This window comes from Coenobita brevimanus, chromosome 111, assembly GCF_032717465.1.
Source record: "Coenobita brevimanus isolate Jiangsu-jjx chromosome 111, ASM3271746v2, whole genome shotgun sequence".
Taxonomy (NCBI): Eukaryota; Metazoa; Arthropoda; class Malacostraca; order Decapoda; family Coenobitidae; genus Coenobita; species Coenobita brevimanus.
The window spans coordinates 4644599-4661732 of NC_137064.1; the positions used below are offsets into that span (position 1 = coordinate 4644599).

At 42.2% G+C, this 17134-nt stretch overlaps 1 protein-coding gene across 1 annotated transcript in view; it reads right to left on the reverse strand.

The window, feature by feature from the left end:
• Positions 1–17134, reverse strand: part of LOC145417756 (alpha1,4-N-acetylgalactosaminyltransferase 1-like) — a 41539-nt gene that overhangs the window by 16569 nt on the left and 7836 nt on the right. Inside the window, exons 2-4 of the mRNA XM_080286363.1 lie at positions 16647–16774; positions 6888–7129; positions 1007–1220 (exon numbers count right to left, since the gene is read on the reverse strand). Of these exons, the coding sequence (XP_080142489.1) occupies positions 1007–1220; positions 6888–7129; positions 16647–16774 (584 nt within the window). The remainder of the gene's footprint in view (positions 1–1006; positions 1221–6887; positions 7130–16646; positions 16775–17134) is intronic.

Below are 17134 nucleotides of genomic sequence, written 5' to 3' on the forward strand. Positions count from 1 at the left end.
ACAAACAGTACTTGTGTTCCACAGCACTGGCTGTAAAGATAAAGATTAATGTCTATGGGATTAAGATGACCACCTGTGTGTGAAAATGTGGATGTGCTTTCCCCCCCCCTCCCAAGCCAATGGTGTGGATCAACTGCAATCAGTGCAACTGATTTTTTCCCCATCATTTTCTGCTATTTCACCATATGCAACTTGTGCTTAGGTCAAGATCTGATTGCAAACGAAAAACTGGGGGCTGTCATTTACACCTGCTGAGCTGCAGACCTCACATGAGGCACAATGAAGGCCTGTGTGATTCAAGCTGCAAGCCTCATATGAGGTACAATTTACCATCCATCCATTCATCATCCAATTCTATGTTACCCCACAAGGAGCAGAGGAGACCGGGGTTAGGCAAGTTGGTCCTGACATTTAAGATGACAGTGACCAGCCTCAGTCACCCGGGTGGCATTACGTGAGCAATAAACCCCAACCATCTCTTGGATATAAATCTACACAGGCTCAATCTGACTGACGCACGTTTATTACACACTAAACCACACTGGCTATAGAACATCGACTCAGAGGAGGTAACCTATTTTTCAAATATCCAGTCTGGTAGGGATTAATGGTGTGAATGCATACTACACATATGAAAATGCAGATCCTACTGTATGTGGTATATTGGTAATACCATGCTCCAGGCACATTTTTCTTTTTCTTTTTTTAATAACAAATATCTTTGGGTACAACATGTAACACTTCAGTGGCATGGCAGAAAGAGGTCTACGGTTAGAGAAGGGCATCTTCTAGTCTTCTATGGTTTGATGTCTTGAAGTGGCCAGAAGCTTTTCTGTCATTCGAACACTGCCAAGAATGTTGGGTAGTTTCTTTTTCCTTACATAATCTGGACCATAGCAGCCTAGCCTCAGGCCATCCTATGCTCTGGGCCCTCTGGGGCTCTAAAATGAGGAATAATATTTGTTGTTTTTTTAACAGCAAATGATAATCCTGTTGAACTTCCTACCTATGTTCCTCGTCCATTGTCCACCTTTGAGCCAGATAACCAGAGGGTGTGTGGGGGGCAGGGAGGTGGCAGGGTTGAGGGCTGTTAGGCGGATGTTAGGGAGAGCCATAAGGGTGTCCAAGACCTGGTCGGTGCCGGAGATGTGTGTGGTAGTCAGTACCAGGTGGATGGTGTGGTCAGGGTGGTGTGTGGCTGCACTCTCAACTGCACAAGCCTGGGGAGGGGACAGTGATAGTTACAGGTACTATCAGGATCAAACGATTGCCAACACTTCCCTGCCAGCTGCAGTGATGGAAGATATTACGGTACATGTTGTTGCTGTGAATCTGAATTTATCCGAACAAGAACTTGGAGGACTGTGAGCTGAATATTACTCTTCTTCTGCAGTCCACCACCATCCTTCTGGAGAATAGGAAAAGACATTTGTGTAACCAAGGCAATTGGTGTCACTGTATGAACGCATCCCTTTCCGCTTTGAGGTGTTACATGAAATATTTTTATGTTATGGCAATAAAAAGCAGAGAACAAAATAGTATCAAAAGGAAGCAAATTCCCTGACCTTTGGGGCAGAATGAGAAAAATGGAAAGGACACAATGTTGACAGGCAATTGTCAGTGAATTTTAGCTTTTCTATCTATCTACCTATCTATCTATAGCCTGATGCCCTAATCCCGCAAAGGGTGGCCGCAGACAAAACGCCTCCAAGTCACTCTGTCACCCACCATTTGACTACCCTCCCTCCAACTCACCCCCCCCTCCCTCATATACCTCTCAACTCCATCCCTCCACCTCATCCTCGGTCTACCCCTCCCTCTCCCTCCCTCCACCTCACCTACATACACCCTCTTAGTCAGTCTTTCATTCTCCATTCTCTCCACATGTCCAAACCACCTCAGTGTATTTCTCCTAATCTTCTCAACCACATCCACATCTACCCCACAACGTTCCTTCACTTCTTCATTCGTCAACCTGTCCCTCCATGTCACTCCACGTGCTCCTCTCAAGTAACTCATTTCCACTGCTCTCACTCTTGACTTGTTCCCCTCTTGCAAGGTCCACGCCTCGCTTCCATATGTCAGGATAGGAATCACAATACCATCATGCAGTGACTTCTTAACTTCCATACTCACCTCCCTGTTTCTCATCACTGCTTTCAGTGTACCAACAACCTTCCTTCCCTGCTGTACCCTTTCACGTACTTTATCCCCCAAAGTTCCATCCTTACTCATCACACTACCCAAGTACTTGAATGCACTCACATTCTCCATATCCTCACCATCCAACCTCACTGCACACTCTGTGACTCCATTCCTCTCAAACACCATAACTTTACTTTTGTTTACATTAACTTTCAGCTTCCTCCTCCTACACACTGTCCCAAATTCATTCACCAAACCTTGCAACTCCCATTCATCTTCACTCAACAATACTGTATCATCAGCACAGCAACACCGGAAGCTTCCAAATCTCACCCTCATTCATTAGGGCCAGCCCCACATCCACTGCCCTACCCTGCACCTCCTTTACAACCCCATCCATATATATATTAAACAGCCATGGAGACATCACACACCCCTGTTTCAGTCCCACATTGAGATCAAAGAACTCACTCAGCTCACCATCCACTCGCACCGTAGCCCTAGCTCCCTCATACATACTCTTCACAGCACTCAACAATTTCCCCTCCACTCCATATATTCTTAATACCTTCCACATACCTTGCCTATCTATTCTGTCATAAGCTTTCTCCAAGTCCATGAAGGCAGCATACACTTTCCTTCCCTTCTCTAGATACTTCTCCACTAAACATCTTAGAACAAATATCTGATCTACACACCCTTTTCCCTTCCTAAATCCCCCTTGTTCTTCTCCAACTAGCTCCTCTGTCATATGCCTAACCCTATCAGTGAGTATTCTACCATATACTTTACCAGTCACACTAAGAAAGCAAATACCCCTACGGTTACAACATACTTCTCTCTCCCCTTTTCCTTTGTACAGTACAGAGGAACAATTATACCTGATTTCCAGTCCTCTGGAACCCTTCCCTCTTCCCAAGCCAATCTACACAACTTCCACATCCACTCCACAACAATCTCACCCCCATACCTAAGCATTTCACCACACACTCCATCAATTCCTGGGGCCTTTCCCAACTTAATCTTCTTCATCGCTTCCACTACTTCCGCCCTACTGATCTCTTCCTCCCTCCTCTCATCTCTTCTTCTCCCAGCCATTCCCCAACCACTTATACTCACACTGCTCTCACTCTCTACATTCAACAAATCCTCAAAGTGCTCCTTCCATCTCCTCAATTTCTCTCCCTTCTCCACCAACAATCTATTATTCCTATCTCACTCCCCTATTATTTCCCCTTTCACACTGCCTTACTTTCTTTACCTCCTTCCAAAACAATTTCTTGCTCTCTTTTAGCTTTTAACAGTACATTTTTTACAATAAGTGCTGTGTGTCTTAATTATAAGTTACCATTTGTGACACTAATTTTGCCACTAAGTCAACTGTGAATAACAGAAAATCTGACTAACAAAGTTCCATTGCTACCTATGAGCTGATTTGTCAGCCTCCCTCAACTTACAGAAATAGTCAAATGGAAAATGTTGTGCTATTTTCAAACACATTTGCACCTTAAAAGAAAACTGTCTGCACTACACCAGTACCTGGGAAGAACATAAGAAACACTAAATAAGATGCATATTTTAGCACTGCTATTGATGGGAAAAAAAAAAAAATGAATTCTTGGGGGGGGGGAAATCCATTTTCTCCTCTGCTTTGTATTTTTATAATCCTTCCTAGAACCTATTCTTGAACTATTTCTCATAAAAGATACTAATATGATTTTTATTTCCAAATACAGTAATTGAAATCAATACAGTACCTCTATTCCAATACAGTACAGTAGCATGACAAACACAGTATCGTCTTGTGCTGTGCAGAAATGTAATGAAAGATATTCCTACAAGTTCACATTTGGTTCAATACTGGTTTCATTACTGTATTAAGTACAGTATGTCACTGGTTTCATTAACAAGTACAATATGTCATCATCATTATCATATCATCATCAACCCAGCTGCTTTATTCTACCTATGGATGGGGTGAGGCAGGATCCACAATACAAGTAAACATGTGAAAAAACTAATCACCAGCATACCCAGGGAGATGGGCCATATTCACTCACAAATCAAGCCCCCAGAATCATGAGTCCACTTCACAGGCATGACCATCCAAATTCTTTTATTTTTTCTTGGGGGAGGGGGAGAGAGAGGGAGGACATTATTCTTTATACCTATGATTCACACTACCTATCAGACAGAATTAATCCACAGACTATCAAGGATAAAACAGGGGCAACAAATCTTTCATATTTTCTCATTACATAATTCATCCAACCAACTCAATCCCCAGTAACTTTCTTAGCTTTATCAACCTCTATACCTAATTCCTTACACAACTGTTACCACATCTATTTATCTTCTTTGCCTACCATGCCTCCTCCCATCTTCAAACTCTTTACTCACTCAATACTATCTCTACCCACCTTCTTCTTAGCCTACAATACCTCCTCCCACCTTCAGACTGAATCACATACCGTATAACTTTTTCACCACCCAATTTACATTCATCTAATCATATCATCTATGCACACTCTCTTTAAGGGCCAAATTTAAGCCTCAGTTTTTAATACAATCCTCAGTTCAAAACCTGGATTACAACATAAACCCTAGGTCACACACATTCAGAACGATGTTTTGAGCCAATGAGGCGCTTAATCCCAGGTTTAGTTCATCTGCACTTCAAACTGCCTTGAGGGAATAAAGTGATGGGATATCGAGGCTGACAAGTGTCAACACGGGTATGGGATTATTTTTGCCACAGACTTCTACACAATGCAGTAGAGAAAAATTCACTTAGTTCATCATCCACACGCACTGCAGCCTTAGCACCATCATACATACTCTTCACAGCATTCAACAACTTCCCATCTACTCCATATATTCTTAATACTTTCCACAATCCTTGTCTATCCACCCTGTCACATGCTTTCTCGTTCAAATTCACTGCAAAATTTGTAACTTAGCCCTCACAATGGTTCATGTGCTGGGATCTATAAATACAATGCAGTATGAGAAATCTTCCATAATTAGCTTATTCTTTCAACTTTGTGCGGGTGGTTGTATACAGACTGAAAGCTTGCTACGATATAAACAGGGGCTTTCACTTCATGGTTGTTTTCAGAAACATTCTTGAGCTTAATACCATATGTGTACAAGGCTGCTCATTTGAAATTTTACATTCCCTCATACAACTAACAGATATTTCATAATCAATCAGGAGTTAATAATATTGCAAAAACAGGAACAAGCAAAATCATTCATTCATTCATTGCCAGACGCCATGTATCCCACATGGGGTGGCCAAGGGCTTAGAGTTAATTGTTTTACAGGGAGGGGCACTAATCCTCCACCAACCCCACTTGACACGTAGGGATGCCAACAGCATCTGGGTGTTCCCAGGCGGTCACCCATCCAAGTACTAACCAGACCCAACGAAGCAAAATGATTCATATTATATGACTTCTACAGAGACATCATAAAGCTGGTAAAGATCGTTTATACTGTTGAAAAGCAGGAGTGCTCACAAGGTGGTAGTGGAAAATTCTAGATACTGTAGTTGGCGCATTTTCAGTTGCTTGTCACAGATGCCAGGTAGCCTGCTGTTGTGAGCAGAAGTATTTTGTAAAGTTATGCATTAATTTTTTTTCCCCACTGTATAATGTTTTAGTTGGATCATTGTTAAATGATGTAATATTCATATTTACTTTCAGTTTGTATGCTTAAGCGTTTAGAGTGCTATGTAATGTAAGAAAACTCTGGAATGTTTTGGATGTCTCCGACTTGGAACTGTTGCCACTAGGAGCACCCAGAACATCTACGGCTATAAAAGGATGGGGGAGAGAATAGAGGAGCCAGTTTACTGGTGGCCTTGCGTAGGTAGTGTAGCTCTGGCACTTGTGAAATTAGTTAAGCTGACTAATTACTTGGAAAATAAAGACTATGAACATGAGAAGCCAGTGGTATTATGAGACCTGAGTTGATCTTGTGTACACTGAAAGGCTGACGCTTTGAGGAACGATTCACTGAGTGACATCCTTCCTATACTGACCTGCTGCTGCTGGAACCTGTAGCAGTGTGCGATGAGAATGTACAGTAACACTATACATATAGCCATATGACCCCTGTGCCTTATGTCAACTGAGAGAGAGAGAGAGAGAGAGAGAGAGAGAGAGAGAGAGAGAGATAATGCAGGACCTACCAAAATTTACTGAAGAAAGAAGAGATTCAAACTTAATGTAGGTAGAGACTAAGCTATCTGTTCACTTTAATATGACAGAGATTTTCATCCTTTTGCAGCTACTCTCCATTTTTCAATGGCAGAGAAAGCCAATACTAAGGCTCTACATAATTAATGTGGCACTTCTGTGTGATTAGCATCATATTTTATTGTTCATCTCTTGCAAATGCTGAATATTCAAGACAGATGTGGAAATTTCAGACAAGTTAAAGTGAACACAGAATACTGCTCCTATTGATCTGACAAGTTTTGATAAACAATGAACAATTTTTTGGACTGAAAAAGTCAAACGAGAACTGCAACTTATGAAAATTATAATATTACTGTACTATGCAGACAGGCATCTCATTTCAGTTGAGTATTTTATTTTATTGTAATTTTATATAAGAAGCAAATTTAATAACCAGGTTCAAGGGCACACAAATTCCTTAAAAATAAATAAACAGACATGTACATCAGGTTATACACTCTCGTATGTACATAACATTCCATCTGCAGAGTATCTTACCATCTTAGCATTAAGGGAAATGGCACAAGAGGTCTCCAGGAAGAAGATGTTTTTTTGTGATTCATCTGGACTGAAGCGGGGTAAGAGCATGGGGAAGGGGGGCAGCTGGGATGGAATGGGACATGCAGCTTTCTTCCATCTCTTGTCCTCCTCCACCTCCACCTCATCCACACGTATCACAGAGAAGTGGTCTTCATAGTCTGCTACTATCCTACCTGACATCACTGGGTGTGCAGCCCATCCTGTGGGAAGACAAAGAGAGGGAGGTGGCAATCGAGCACTTTTGTTCATTCACTTTTCAGTTGCGAGATAAGCTCCCCCAGTTATATCCCATTAACTGATCAAAGACAATGCATCTCTATATATCTATCTAACTACTGCCAGACGCCTTAATCTCGCAAGAGGTGGCCTCAAACAAATCGTCTCCATGTCCCCCGCCACTTCACCACCCTGTTCCCAGCTCACACCCCCCTCTCTCCTATACCTCTCCACTCCATTCCTCCATCTCATCCTTGGCCTCCCCCTCCCTCTCCCCCCCACCACCTCACTCACATACACTCTCCTTGTCAGTATCTCACTCTCCATCCTCTTCATATGGCCAAACCATCTCAATGTGTTTCTCTTAATGCTTTCCATCACATCCACATCCACACTACAACACCCCTTCACTTCCTCATTTGTCAGTCTGTCTCTCCATGTGACCCCACATGCTCCTCTAAAATAACTCATTTCCACTTGTTTCACTCTTGACTTGTGTCCCTCCAACAAGGTCCAAGCTTCACTTCCATACGTTAGAGTTGGTACCACAATACTCTGTACTGTCATGCGGTGACTTTTTTTACTTCCATGCTCACTAACCAGTTTCTTATTACTGCTTTCAAAGAACCAGCAATCTTTCTTCCCTGTTGTACCCTTTCAAGCACTTCAACCTCTAAACTTCCATCCTCACTCATCACACTACCCAAGTAGCTACTCTACTAAAATGCACTAACATTTTCCATTTCCTCCTCATCCAACCTCACTGTATGGTACATCCAGTGATTTTCCTTTCTCTCGACGACCATAACTTTACTCTTCCTTACATTCACCTTTGGATTCTGTTTCTTACGCACTCTTCAAAACTCATTCACCAGTCCTTGCAGCTCCCCTTTGCCTTCATTTAATACAGTATCATCTGCAAACAACAGTACAGGGAGTTTCTAAATGCTGCCCTCTCTCATTAAGGCCACTCCAACAACCACTGCCCTACCTTGTATCTCTTTATAACCCCATTCATATACAGACTGAACAGCCATGGAGACATGTCACATCCCTGTTTCAATCCAACATTCAAACAGAAAAATTCACTCAGTTCACTGTCCACTCACACTGCAGCCTTAGCACCCTCATACATACTCTTCACAGCATTCACCAACTTCCCATTTACTCCACATATTCTTAATAATTTCCACAATCCTTGTCTATCCTCCCTGTCATATGCTTTCTCCAAATTCATGAAGGCTGCATACAACTTCTTTCCCTTCTCTAGAAACTTCCCCACTAAAGACCTAAGAATGAATATCTGATCTACACAACCTCTTCCCCTCCTAAAACCTCCCTATTCTTCTCCAACTAATTCCTCTGTTATTTCTCTAACTCTGTCAATAAGTATCCTAGCATATACTTTTCCTATTACACTAAGAAGACAAATGCCCATACGATTACCACACACCTCTTTTTCTCTTTTTCCTTTGTACAGGGGAATAATTATACCTGACTTCCATTCCTCAGGGACTCTATCTTCCTCCCAGGTCAATCTGCAAACCTTCCACAGCCATTTTACTACTATCTCTCCCCAATGTTTCAGCATTTCACCACACACACCATCAATTCCTCGGGCTTTCCCCATATTGACTTTCTTCATTGGTTCCACAACTTCCATCCTACTGATTTCTTCCTCTCTTCTCACATCCCTCCCTCTCCCAGCCATTCCCCAGCCACTTACAAGTATACTTGCATTACTTTCATTCTCTATGTTCAACAGTTCCTTAAAGTGTTCTCTCCATCTGCTCACTTTTTCTCCCATCTCCAGTAGCAATCTGCCATTCTATCTTTCACTCAATGACTAACTTCTTTATCACCCTGTCTAACTCTCTTTATCTCTTTCCAGAACATTTTGTACATTTCCTCCACTTTACACTCAAATTCCTTCCAAATTCCTCATCCACTCTCTTCTTACTCTCTCTAAATTCTCTTTCTCTCTCTAATTCTCTTTCGCTATACATATAACTCTCTCTTCCATCTATCAACTTCCTCCACACCCCTGTATCTCAACCACTCACTATGTGCTTTCTTCTTTTGTGCCACAGCCTGTGTCACCGCTTCATTCCACCATGATGTTCCCTGAACCTCTTTTCATCTTCTCTTCACCTCACACACCACCTCACATGCTGCACTGATTTCTTCTGTGAACATCTTGCACGCACCTTTCATGTACCCTATCTGCTCCCGATCATATTTGCTCAGTTGCTTCTCCACTTCTCTCTTACATTCTGCCTTTTTCCCATCCTCTTGCAACCTTTCTAACCTCCTTGTATGAACTAATTCCTCTTGCCCTTCCCTTCTTCTATTCCTCCATTTCATCTAAACCTTGACTTTCACACTAATCATTCTATCATCCACACACACACATAATCAATCACTGCCTTCCATTCAATCAGTTCACTATCCACCCTTCTCATAACTTGCCACGTATACCTGTGGATCATTTTGTGCCTAAAGAGGGTATTGCCTATCACAAACCCCCTCCCGGCACGAATGTTCACTAGAGCACTGTCATTCTCATCCACTTCTGCATGTGCACCCCACTCACCAACTACTCCATCCACCTTCACATTCCCTACTTTTCCATTCATGTCTCCACTCAAAAACACTCTCTCATTCCTTTCAAACTTTTCCATGTATGCTTCCATACTTGTCCAGAACTTTTCTTTCGCTCCACTTGCACGATATAGTGTTGGCACATACACACACACAGTTGTCCACAATCACAGTCCAACACCCACACAATCCTCGAGCCAATTAATCCATACTCTCTTATATTCTCCTTTCACCGCTTGCACACAACAACACACACTCTTTTGCCCTCTCATTCTGATTCCAAAAACTTCCCTCTTATCCATTGCTTTCATTAGGTACCATCATCAATTATGTTCATTTTCGTTTTTGAAGGCTCCAGCATGCTTGCATGCGACAACCTTGATCACCTAATGGTGGCCCTCCATGCTGCTCGATCTCTGGCAGCTTCCCTACTTAGTCCCTTAACCCTGATGTCACATACAATGACCTCGTCCCAGGTCATTTTCAGTCTACCTTTCACTACTCTACCTCCAACGTTAAACTTCTCACTTTCTGCACCCAATTATCATCCTCCATCCCCTCCACATGCTCAAGCCATCTCAATCTACCTCTCCTCATCACAACACCAATACACTCCAGTCCCATCCTACTTCTTTACTTTTCCATCGTAAAGCTAGCCCTGCCAGGCCTTGCACTCATGGACGCACTGCACATCCACCTAATCATTGCCATTTCTGTACGTTTGGGCATGTGAATATCTTCTTACATTACTACCCAGGTCTCACTACCACTGAGCATTACACTCCTAACACATACCGCATACAAAGATCCCTCAGCATAGAGGGAGAACCACTGTAATAATATATAAGCTGAAAATGGATAAGAAAATGCTTGTCCAGAGTCAGAGTGAAAAGTGTTATGCATGTTTTTATTTATGCCTCCTGTCACCACCCTGCTACCTGGCAACAGGAGGCCTAAGCAATATTAACGATAATAATGTACAGTGACTGTAGCGTACGCACAGTGTCATGACGGGAGTGAGACAGAGAAAAACAGGTTTTGGGATCAGCTGGCTGAAGCAGTGGAAGAAATGCCCAGGAGCTATAACATGATCGTAATGGGTGATACGAACGGAAGAGTGGGCACTGGTCCTGAGGATGATATAATGTGTTGTAATGGAGTATTAATGATAATAATGTACAGTGACTGTAGTGTATGCACCGTGTGATGACACGAGTGAGAAAGGGAATAACAGGTTTTGGGATGAGCCGACTGAAGCTGAGGGAGAAATGCCCAGGAGCTATAAAGTGATTGTAATGGGTGATATGAATGGAAGAGTAGGCACTGGTCCTGAGGATGATAAAATGTGTTGTAATGGAGTGCCAGGAAAAAATGATAATGGGAAGCAACTACAGGATATGTTTCAGGAAAGGAGGTTGTACATTTGTAACTCGTATTTCAAACACAAAGATGCACATAAATATACATCATACAGTATAGAGGGAATGGGGATCGTGTTGAATGGGGCCTGATTGATTACATGCTTGTAGAGAGGTCGATGCTGAGAATGGTTGCTGATATGAGGGCCATGAAAGGACAATGTGGAGGTCTATCAGATCATATGACTGTGGTATGCAAGATCATGGTGAGAGGAGTGAGGTAGACCAGGAGACAGAGGAGCAGTCAGGGAGACAGACTGAAAATCGAGAAGCTGAGGACCAAAGAAATGGCAGATGAATACAGGACCAAAGTAGGGGAGGAGCTGGAATCAGTAAATTGGAAAGAAATGGATCTGGACAGCCTGTGGAATGCATATAGGGATTGCTTAGTTAGAAATGCTAAAGTAGTGTGTGGTGTCGCAGGAGTAACAACAAAGAAGAAAGACACGGCATGGTGGGATGAAGAGGTTAAGGGAGCAGTGGAGGAAAAGAGAAAGAAGTGGTTAGAGTGGTTACTTAACAGGGGTTCAATTGAAATAGGAACTGAATATACTGACAGCAAGATGCACGTAACGAGACTAGTGAAGAGGAAAAAGGAGGTAAATGATGATCTAGGATGAGAAATGAATGCAAATTACTCTGAATATAGGAAGTTATTCTTGAGAGAAGTGTGGAAATGTCGAAGTGACAGCGGAAAGAAATGTGAAAGTGTGAAAGATGTAAGTGGTAGATTATTAAACCATGGGGATGAAGTAAGGATCAGATGGAAAGAATATTTTGAAAGCATGATGAATGGGAATAGAGACAGCAGAGCCACTGTAAATATGATTGGTTTTGGAGGGGTGCAGAGAAGAAATGCACTGCCAGGGAACATTACACTCACACAGATGAAGAACACTGTGAAGCAGCTGAAAGACAGGAAAGCACCTGGGGTTGATGAGGTGTATGTTGAGATCATTAAGTGTAGTGGAAAGAGCAGAATGATGTGCTTGTTGGAGATATGTAAGACGGCACGGATGAGTGAAACTGTGCCAGCTGAGTGGAAAAAGGCTGTGATTGTACCCCTGTACAAAAAGAAAGGTGACCGAAGTGCAAAAATTATTGTGGCACAATTTTACTGAGTGTTGTGGGGAAGGTATATGGAAGAATTTTTATAGAGAAAGAAAGATACCAGAAGCCCTAGTGAGTGATGAACACAGTGGTTTTAGGAGCGGCAAAGGACATGTGGATCAAATATTTGCGGTGAGACAGATAGTGGAGAAGGCTTGTGAGAAGGAATATAAGGTGTTTATGACATTCATGGATCTGGAAAAAGCATATGACAAAGTAGACTGAGAAGGACTGTGGAAGGTTTTGCACATGTACAGTGAAGATGGTAAGCTGTTAGGTGTCATTAAGAGTTTTTATGATGGTAGTGAAGCATGTGTAAGGGCAAATGGACATCTAAGTGAATGGTTCACAATGAATGTGGGCATGCGACAAGCTTGTGCGATGTCCTCACAGTTGTTCAATATACAGTATACTGCATATGGATGGGGTGACGACAGAAGTAAAAACACAAATAATGGAGAGAGGGATGGTGCTGGTAATGAATGGTGATGGATGGAATATCTCAAATTTGTTGCATGTTGATGATTCAGTACTACTTGCAAATACCGGAAAAGAACTTGGTAGTCTAGTGCAGAGTTTTGCTGACGTCTGTAAGTGTCATGCTTTGAGAGTAAATGTAGAAAAAAGTAAAGTGATGGCAATCGTGTGAGAAGGTGACTCCCCGTGTGATGTTACAGTGAATGGAGAGAGACTGGAATTGGTGAGAGAGATCAAATACCTGGGTACAGTGACAGAAAAGAGAGGAGCATGTGCAAAAGAAGTGGAATGTAGAGTGACCAAAGGAAGGAAAGTAGCTGGTGCTATGAAGGCCTTGATAAGAAACAGAGGCCTGAGTGTTGCAGCTGCATGAGGCTTACATGAAGGCGTGTTAGTGCCAATTTTAACATATAGATGTGAGACTATGGTGTGGCATGAAAATGAATAGTCAAGAATGAGAGCAGAAGAGATGGGACTGCAGAGGAATGTATGTGGAGTACGGAGAGTGGATAGGATACGAAATAATGTGATTCGTGAAAGAAGTGGAGTGAGGAAGTCTGTGGACACAGAATGAAAGAGAGAGTTCTGAGATGGTATGGTCATGTGGTGAGAATAGATAACGATACCATGGTGAAAAAGGTATATCTATGCAAATTTGAAGGAGGGAGGAGGCGAGGTAGGCCAAGGTGAAGGTGGAGGGATATGGTGGATGAGTGTATGAGGAAGAGAAGTATGGAAGTTGGTGAGGCTAAGGGACTGACAAGAGACTGAACTGGCTGGATGAACGTTGTGAGAAGAAGTGCATGATCAGGGATTTGGCACCCCTTTTTAATGTGACAGCATTCGGATTGACTCTACTGGATACGTTCATGTGAACCTACAAGAGGTGAAGAAAGTTTTGGGCGTATCAGATAGCACCAGGATTCTGGGGGCTTGAATGATGAGTGAATGGAAGTGTGGCCCATTGGACTGGGAAAACTTGGGCTGTCTGGATGCTGCTACTCCTCACCCTGCCCTTGGGTAAGGAGGTCCGGATGATGATGATGATGTACAGTATGTAATATTTTTCACTCTGACTCTAAACAGGTAGCTACTTCTAATTCTTTTTCAGCTTAAATATCATTACAGCAGACATAAATGATGATGGTACAAAAAAGAAAAAGGGGGAGGGGAAAGGAAGGGTTTCAGCATTTCCACCCAAAACTTGATGAAGAAAGGATAAAATATAAAACATACATCATTAGACTAAATATCCTTGCTAAGGTCTGACTACTTTTCTTCAGCTTATGAGACATTTCTCACAGTGAAGGGTAGAAGACTGACTTATCCCCTGATAAGAATATTTTTATTTATTTATCTATTAACTTATGTATGTACTCTATTTATTAAGGTATATTAATATTTCTGAGTGTCTAACTGTGGGTATAGGTTTGTCAACCCATTCCTTAGACCCAGCAGTTTTCCTACATGCAACAAACCATCACATGTACTGTAATCGGTTTCATACTAATACTCAATATTCATAATGACTGAACACATACTAGGGCTCTCAATCATGACTGGCGTGATGGTATGAGGGGGAGGGTTTTTATTACATGTTGGTGGGTTTTCTGAAAACTTGTAAGGCCTGAATTAATGAAATTCAAATAATCAATCTGTTCCCTGCTTCAGCCTGGGATTGAACTAACATCCTTTCAAATAGCAGGCTACTTCTCCAACAACCTGACCACTACCTTAACTTCTAGTCACTTTTGCAAATGGTTTTAGGCCTGCAGGGAGCCAGACAAGGTTCTCAAGTTAATCTTTCTGAGGCATGAGATTTTTCATGTAAAGGAACATGCAAATGCTGTATAGAATTATATATAGTACACCCACCACAAATTGACATAGGACCTACACACAGAATTGCTATGGGAGAGTTGTCTGTCTTTGCTTTGTGTTTCCACCTCTACCAAGTGTATTTTTTTGGGCAAGAAGTAACTGGCAACTCCTCTGGTGTTGGCAGGAGGTGGTGAAACACTCAGCACATCAGTGCCCAGAAGCGAGAGTAGAAGTATATGTTCCCATCACTCCGAGCTTGCACCTCCCTCCTTTTTCGTATGCATTGCTGTTTGCCCTGTTATTTTCCTAGAGTCGAGTTGTCATGCCTGGAAAATACTGCTCAAGGGATGTGAGGGTCTGTATCATTGCATGGAGGCAGGATAATGTCCCTATCAACACGATTTGTGAACATACTGGACGTGCAAAGTCGAGCATCATGAAGAATCTTGCTGCTGCACGTGGCCTGCCACCTGATGTCATACCAGAGCACAAGCATGGTATTGGAAAGAAGAGGACGATTTCCAGACGTACAGATACGCTTTTGAAGGGGGAAGTAATCAAGAATCCTCGACTGACAGCAGCAGAATTGAAAAGAATGCATCCCCAGCTGTTACAAGATGCCTCAATTCGAACTATCCAACACCTTTTGCAGAAGATGCCAGGTTTGCCAAGCCGCACCGCAGCCAAGAAACCGCTTCTCACTGACCGCATGAAGAAGCTACGCATTCAGTTTGCCAAGAAGTATGCACATTGGACATCGGATGAGTGGAGAAAAGTTATGTTTTCTGATGAAACCACATTTCAAGTGTTCCAGGTGCGTTCTACCAAGGTTTGCCTCCCATAGTCGATATGACCCTGCTTACACGGTGCCGACTGTTAAGCACCCACAATCAGTAATGGCATGGGGGTGTTTCTCAGGTGGAATGGGAAGGGGAGGCCTCTATTTTCTTCCTAAGAGCTTGATGAATGGTGGCCAGTACATTCAAGTTCTGAAAGATCATTTGTTAAACTTTTTTGCTACACCTGGGTGTGACTTTTTCATGCACGATTCAGCTCTATGTCACAAGTCAAGAAAGATGACAAAATGGCTTCAGGATCATCGGACTGAGGTCCTCGACTGGCCTGGCAACAGTCCAGATCTAAATCCGACAGAAAACTGCTGGGCAAAGATGAAGATAATCAGGCAGAGAAGAAGACACCCAATCTGAACAAAACTGACAAATGTTTGATACAAAGAAATGTTCTTAGATTACTTTATAGATCTAAGTGATTCCATGCCAAAACGCATCCAACTGGTCCTGAAAAACAATGGAAACATGATTTCATATTAATAAATTGCATTTCATGAACAAACATTGTGATATACTGTGATTTCTGTGTTTTTTAATACCACGTGAGGGGAGGTCCTAAGCCAATTTGCGGTAGCTGTACTTTAAATCAGGGGCAGAGGCCAATAACCTACTTTTAACCTCTTCAAGCTGATGATGTAGTTTCCTTTATTATTATTATTGCTGCTGTTTGACAGTTTTACTGGGTTTATACTGAAGAAGCTAATACAGACTTTATCAGTATCTGACCCCTCTTGTTTAAAAAGTCTATCATTACCTGAATAAAGTAATCTGTAAGTAGCAAGAATAGATGAAGAAAAGAAAAAAACTGTACAGTACATCATCATGTTCAAGGGGTTATATAGTTCTAAACCACGGTGGCTTCATCTGTGGTTTATGCACCTTGGATAGAATACTGATGCAATACCTCATTTGTTTTCACATGATGTAACTGAGCCACTCCCACAACCTGTATACTAAGTTGTGGCTGCATGAAATTCATTCGGCTTTAGTCATGAGGTAGGACTGAATTTTCTAAGTTGTGATATCATGAAATTTTTTGATACTTTGTTATGAGGTATGAATGAGCCTCCTTGCTTAGTTTTTGAATTGGCTTTCTACAGTGACCACACTTGGCCATCAAATGAGCCAAACTGGGTCTCTCTCAGATCACTGTCTGGTTAGAACAACATACAATACTGCAGGTGTGTCTACTTTTTACAACCCATGCATTCTGTGGCATTTACCTGTGAGGTAGTTGAGTGTGAAGAAAACAATGACTGCCACACACCCTGCCAAGCCCACCACGTACTGCATGGACATGTTTGGACGTGGCATCACCCACACCCCACCCACACCAGGCCACATCACACACCTGCAAGTACATCACTATCACAATCTGTATATGTTCAACTCAAATGAAATGAAGCCATACTTCCTTTTTAGAAGGAATCTTCACATTAGCACTGACCAAGGAACTGCTGATGTTTTCTATGGATTGGAAACTAAACCAACAATGCTGGAGCTGAACCACCAACTGGTGGAAATTGTTGGGATACATTAAATCTAAGATGTTTAACAATAAAAGAATCTCAGTTAGAACTTTGACTTTTACGACTGAAATCGTAACCTAAGAGTGATGCATGTGTGGCTATAACCAAGCTTGTAAGTACATTTCAATCATGATAGTACCTCCAAGGGTTGGTCTATAACCAAGCTCACAGCTACCTTTCAC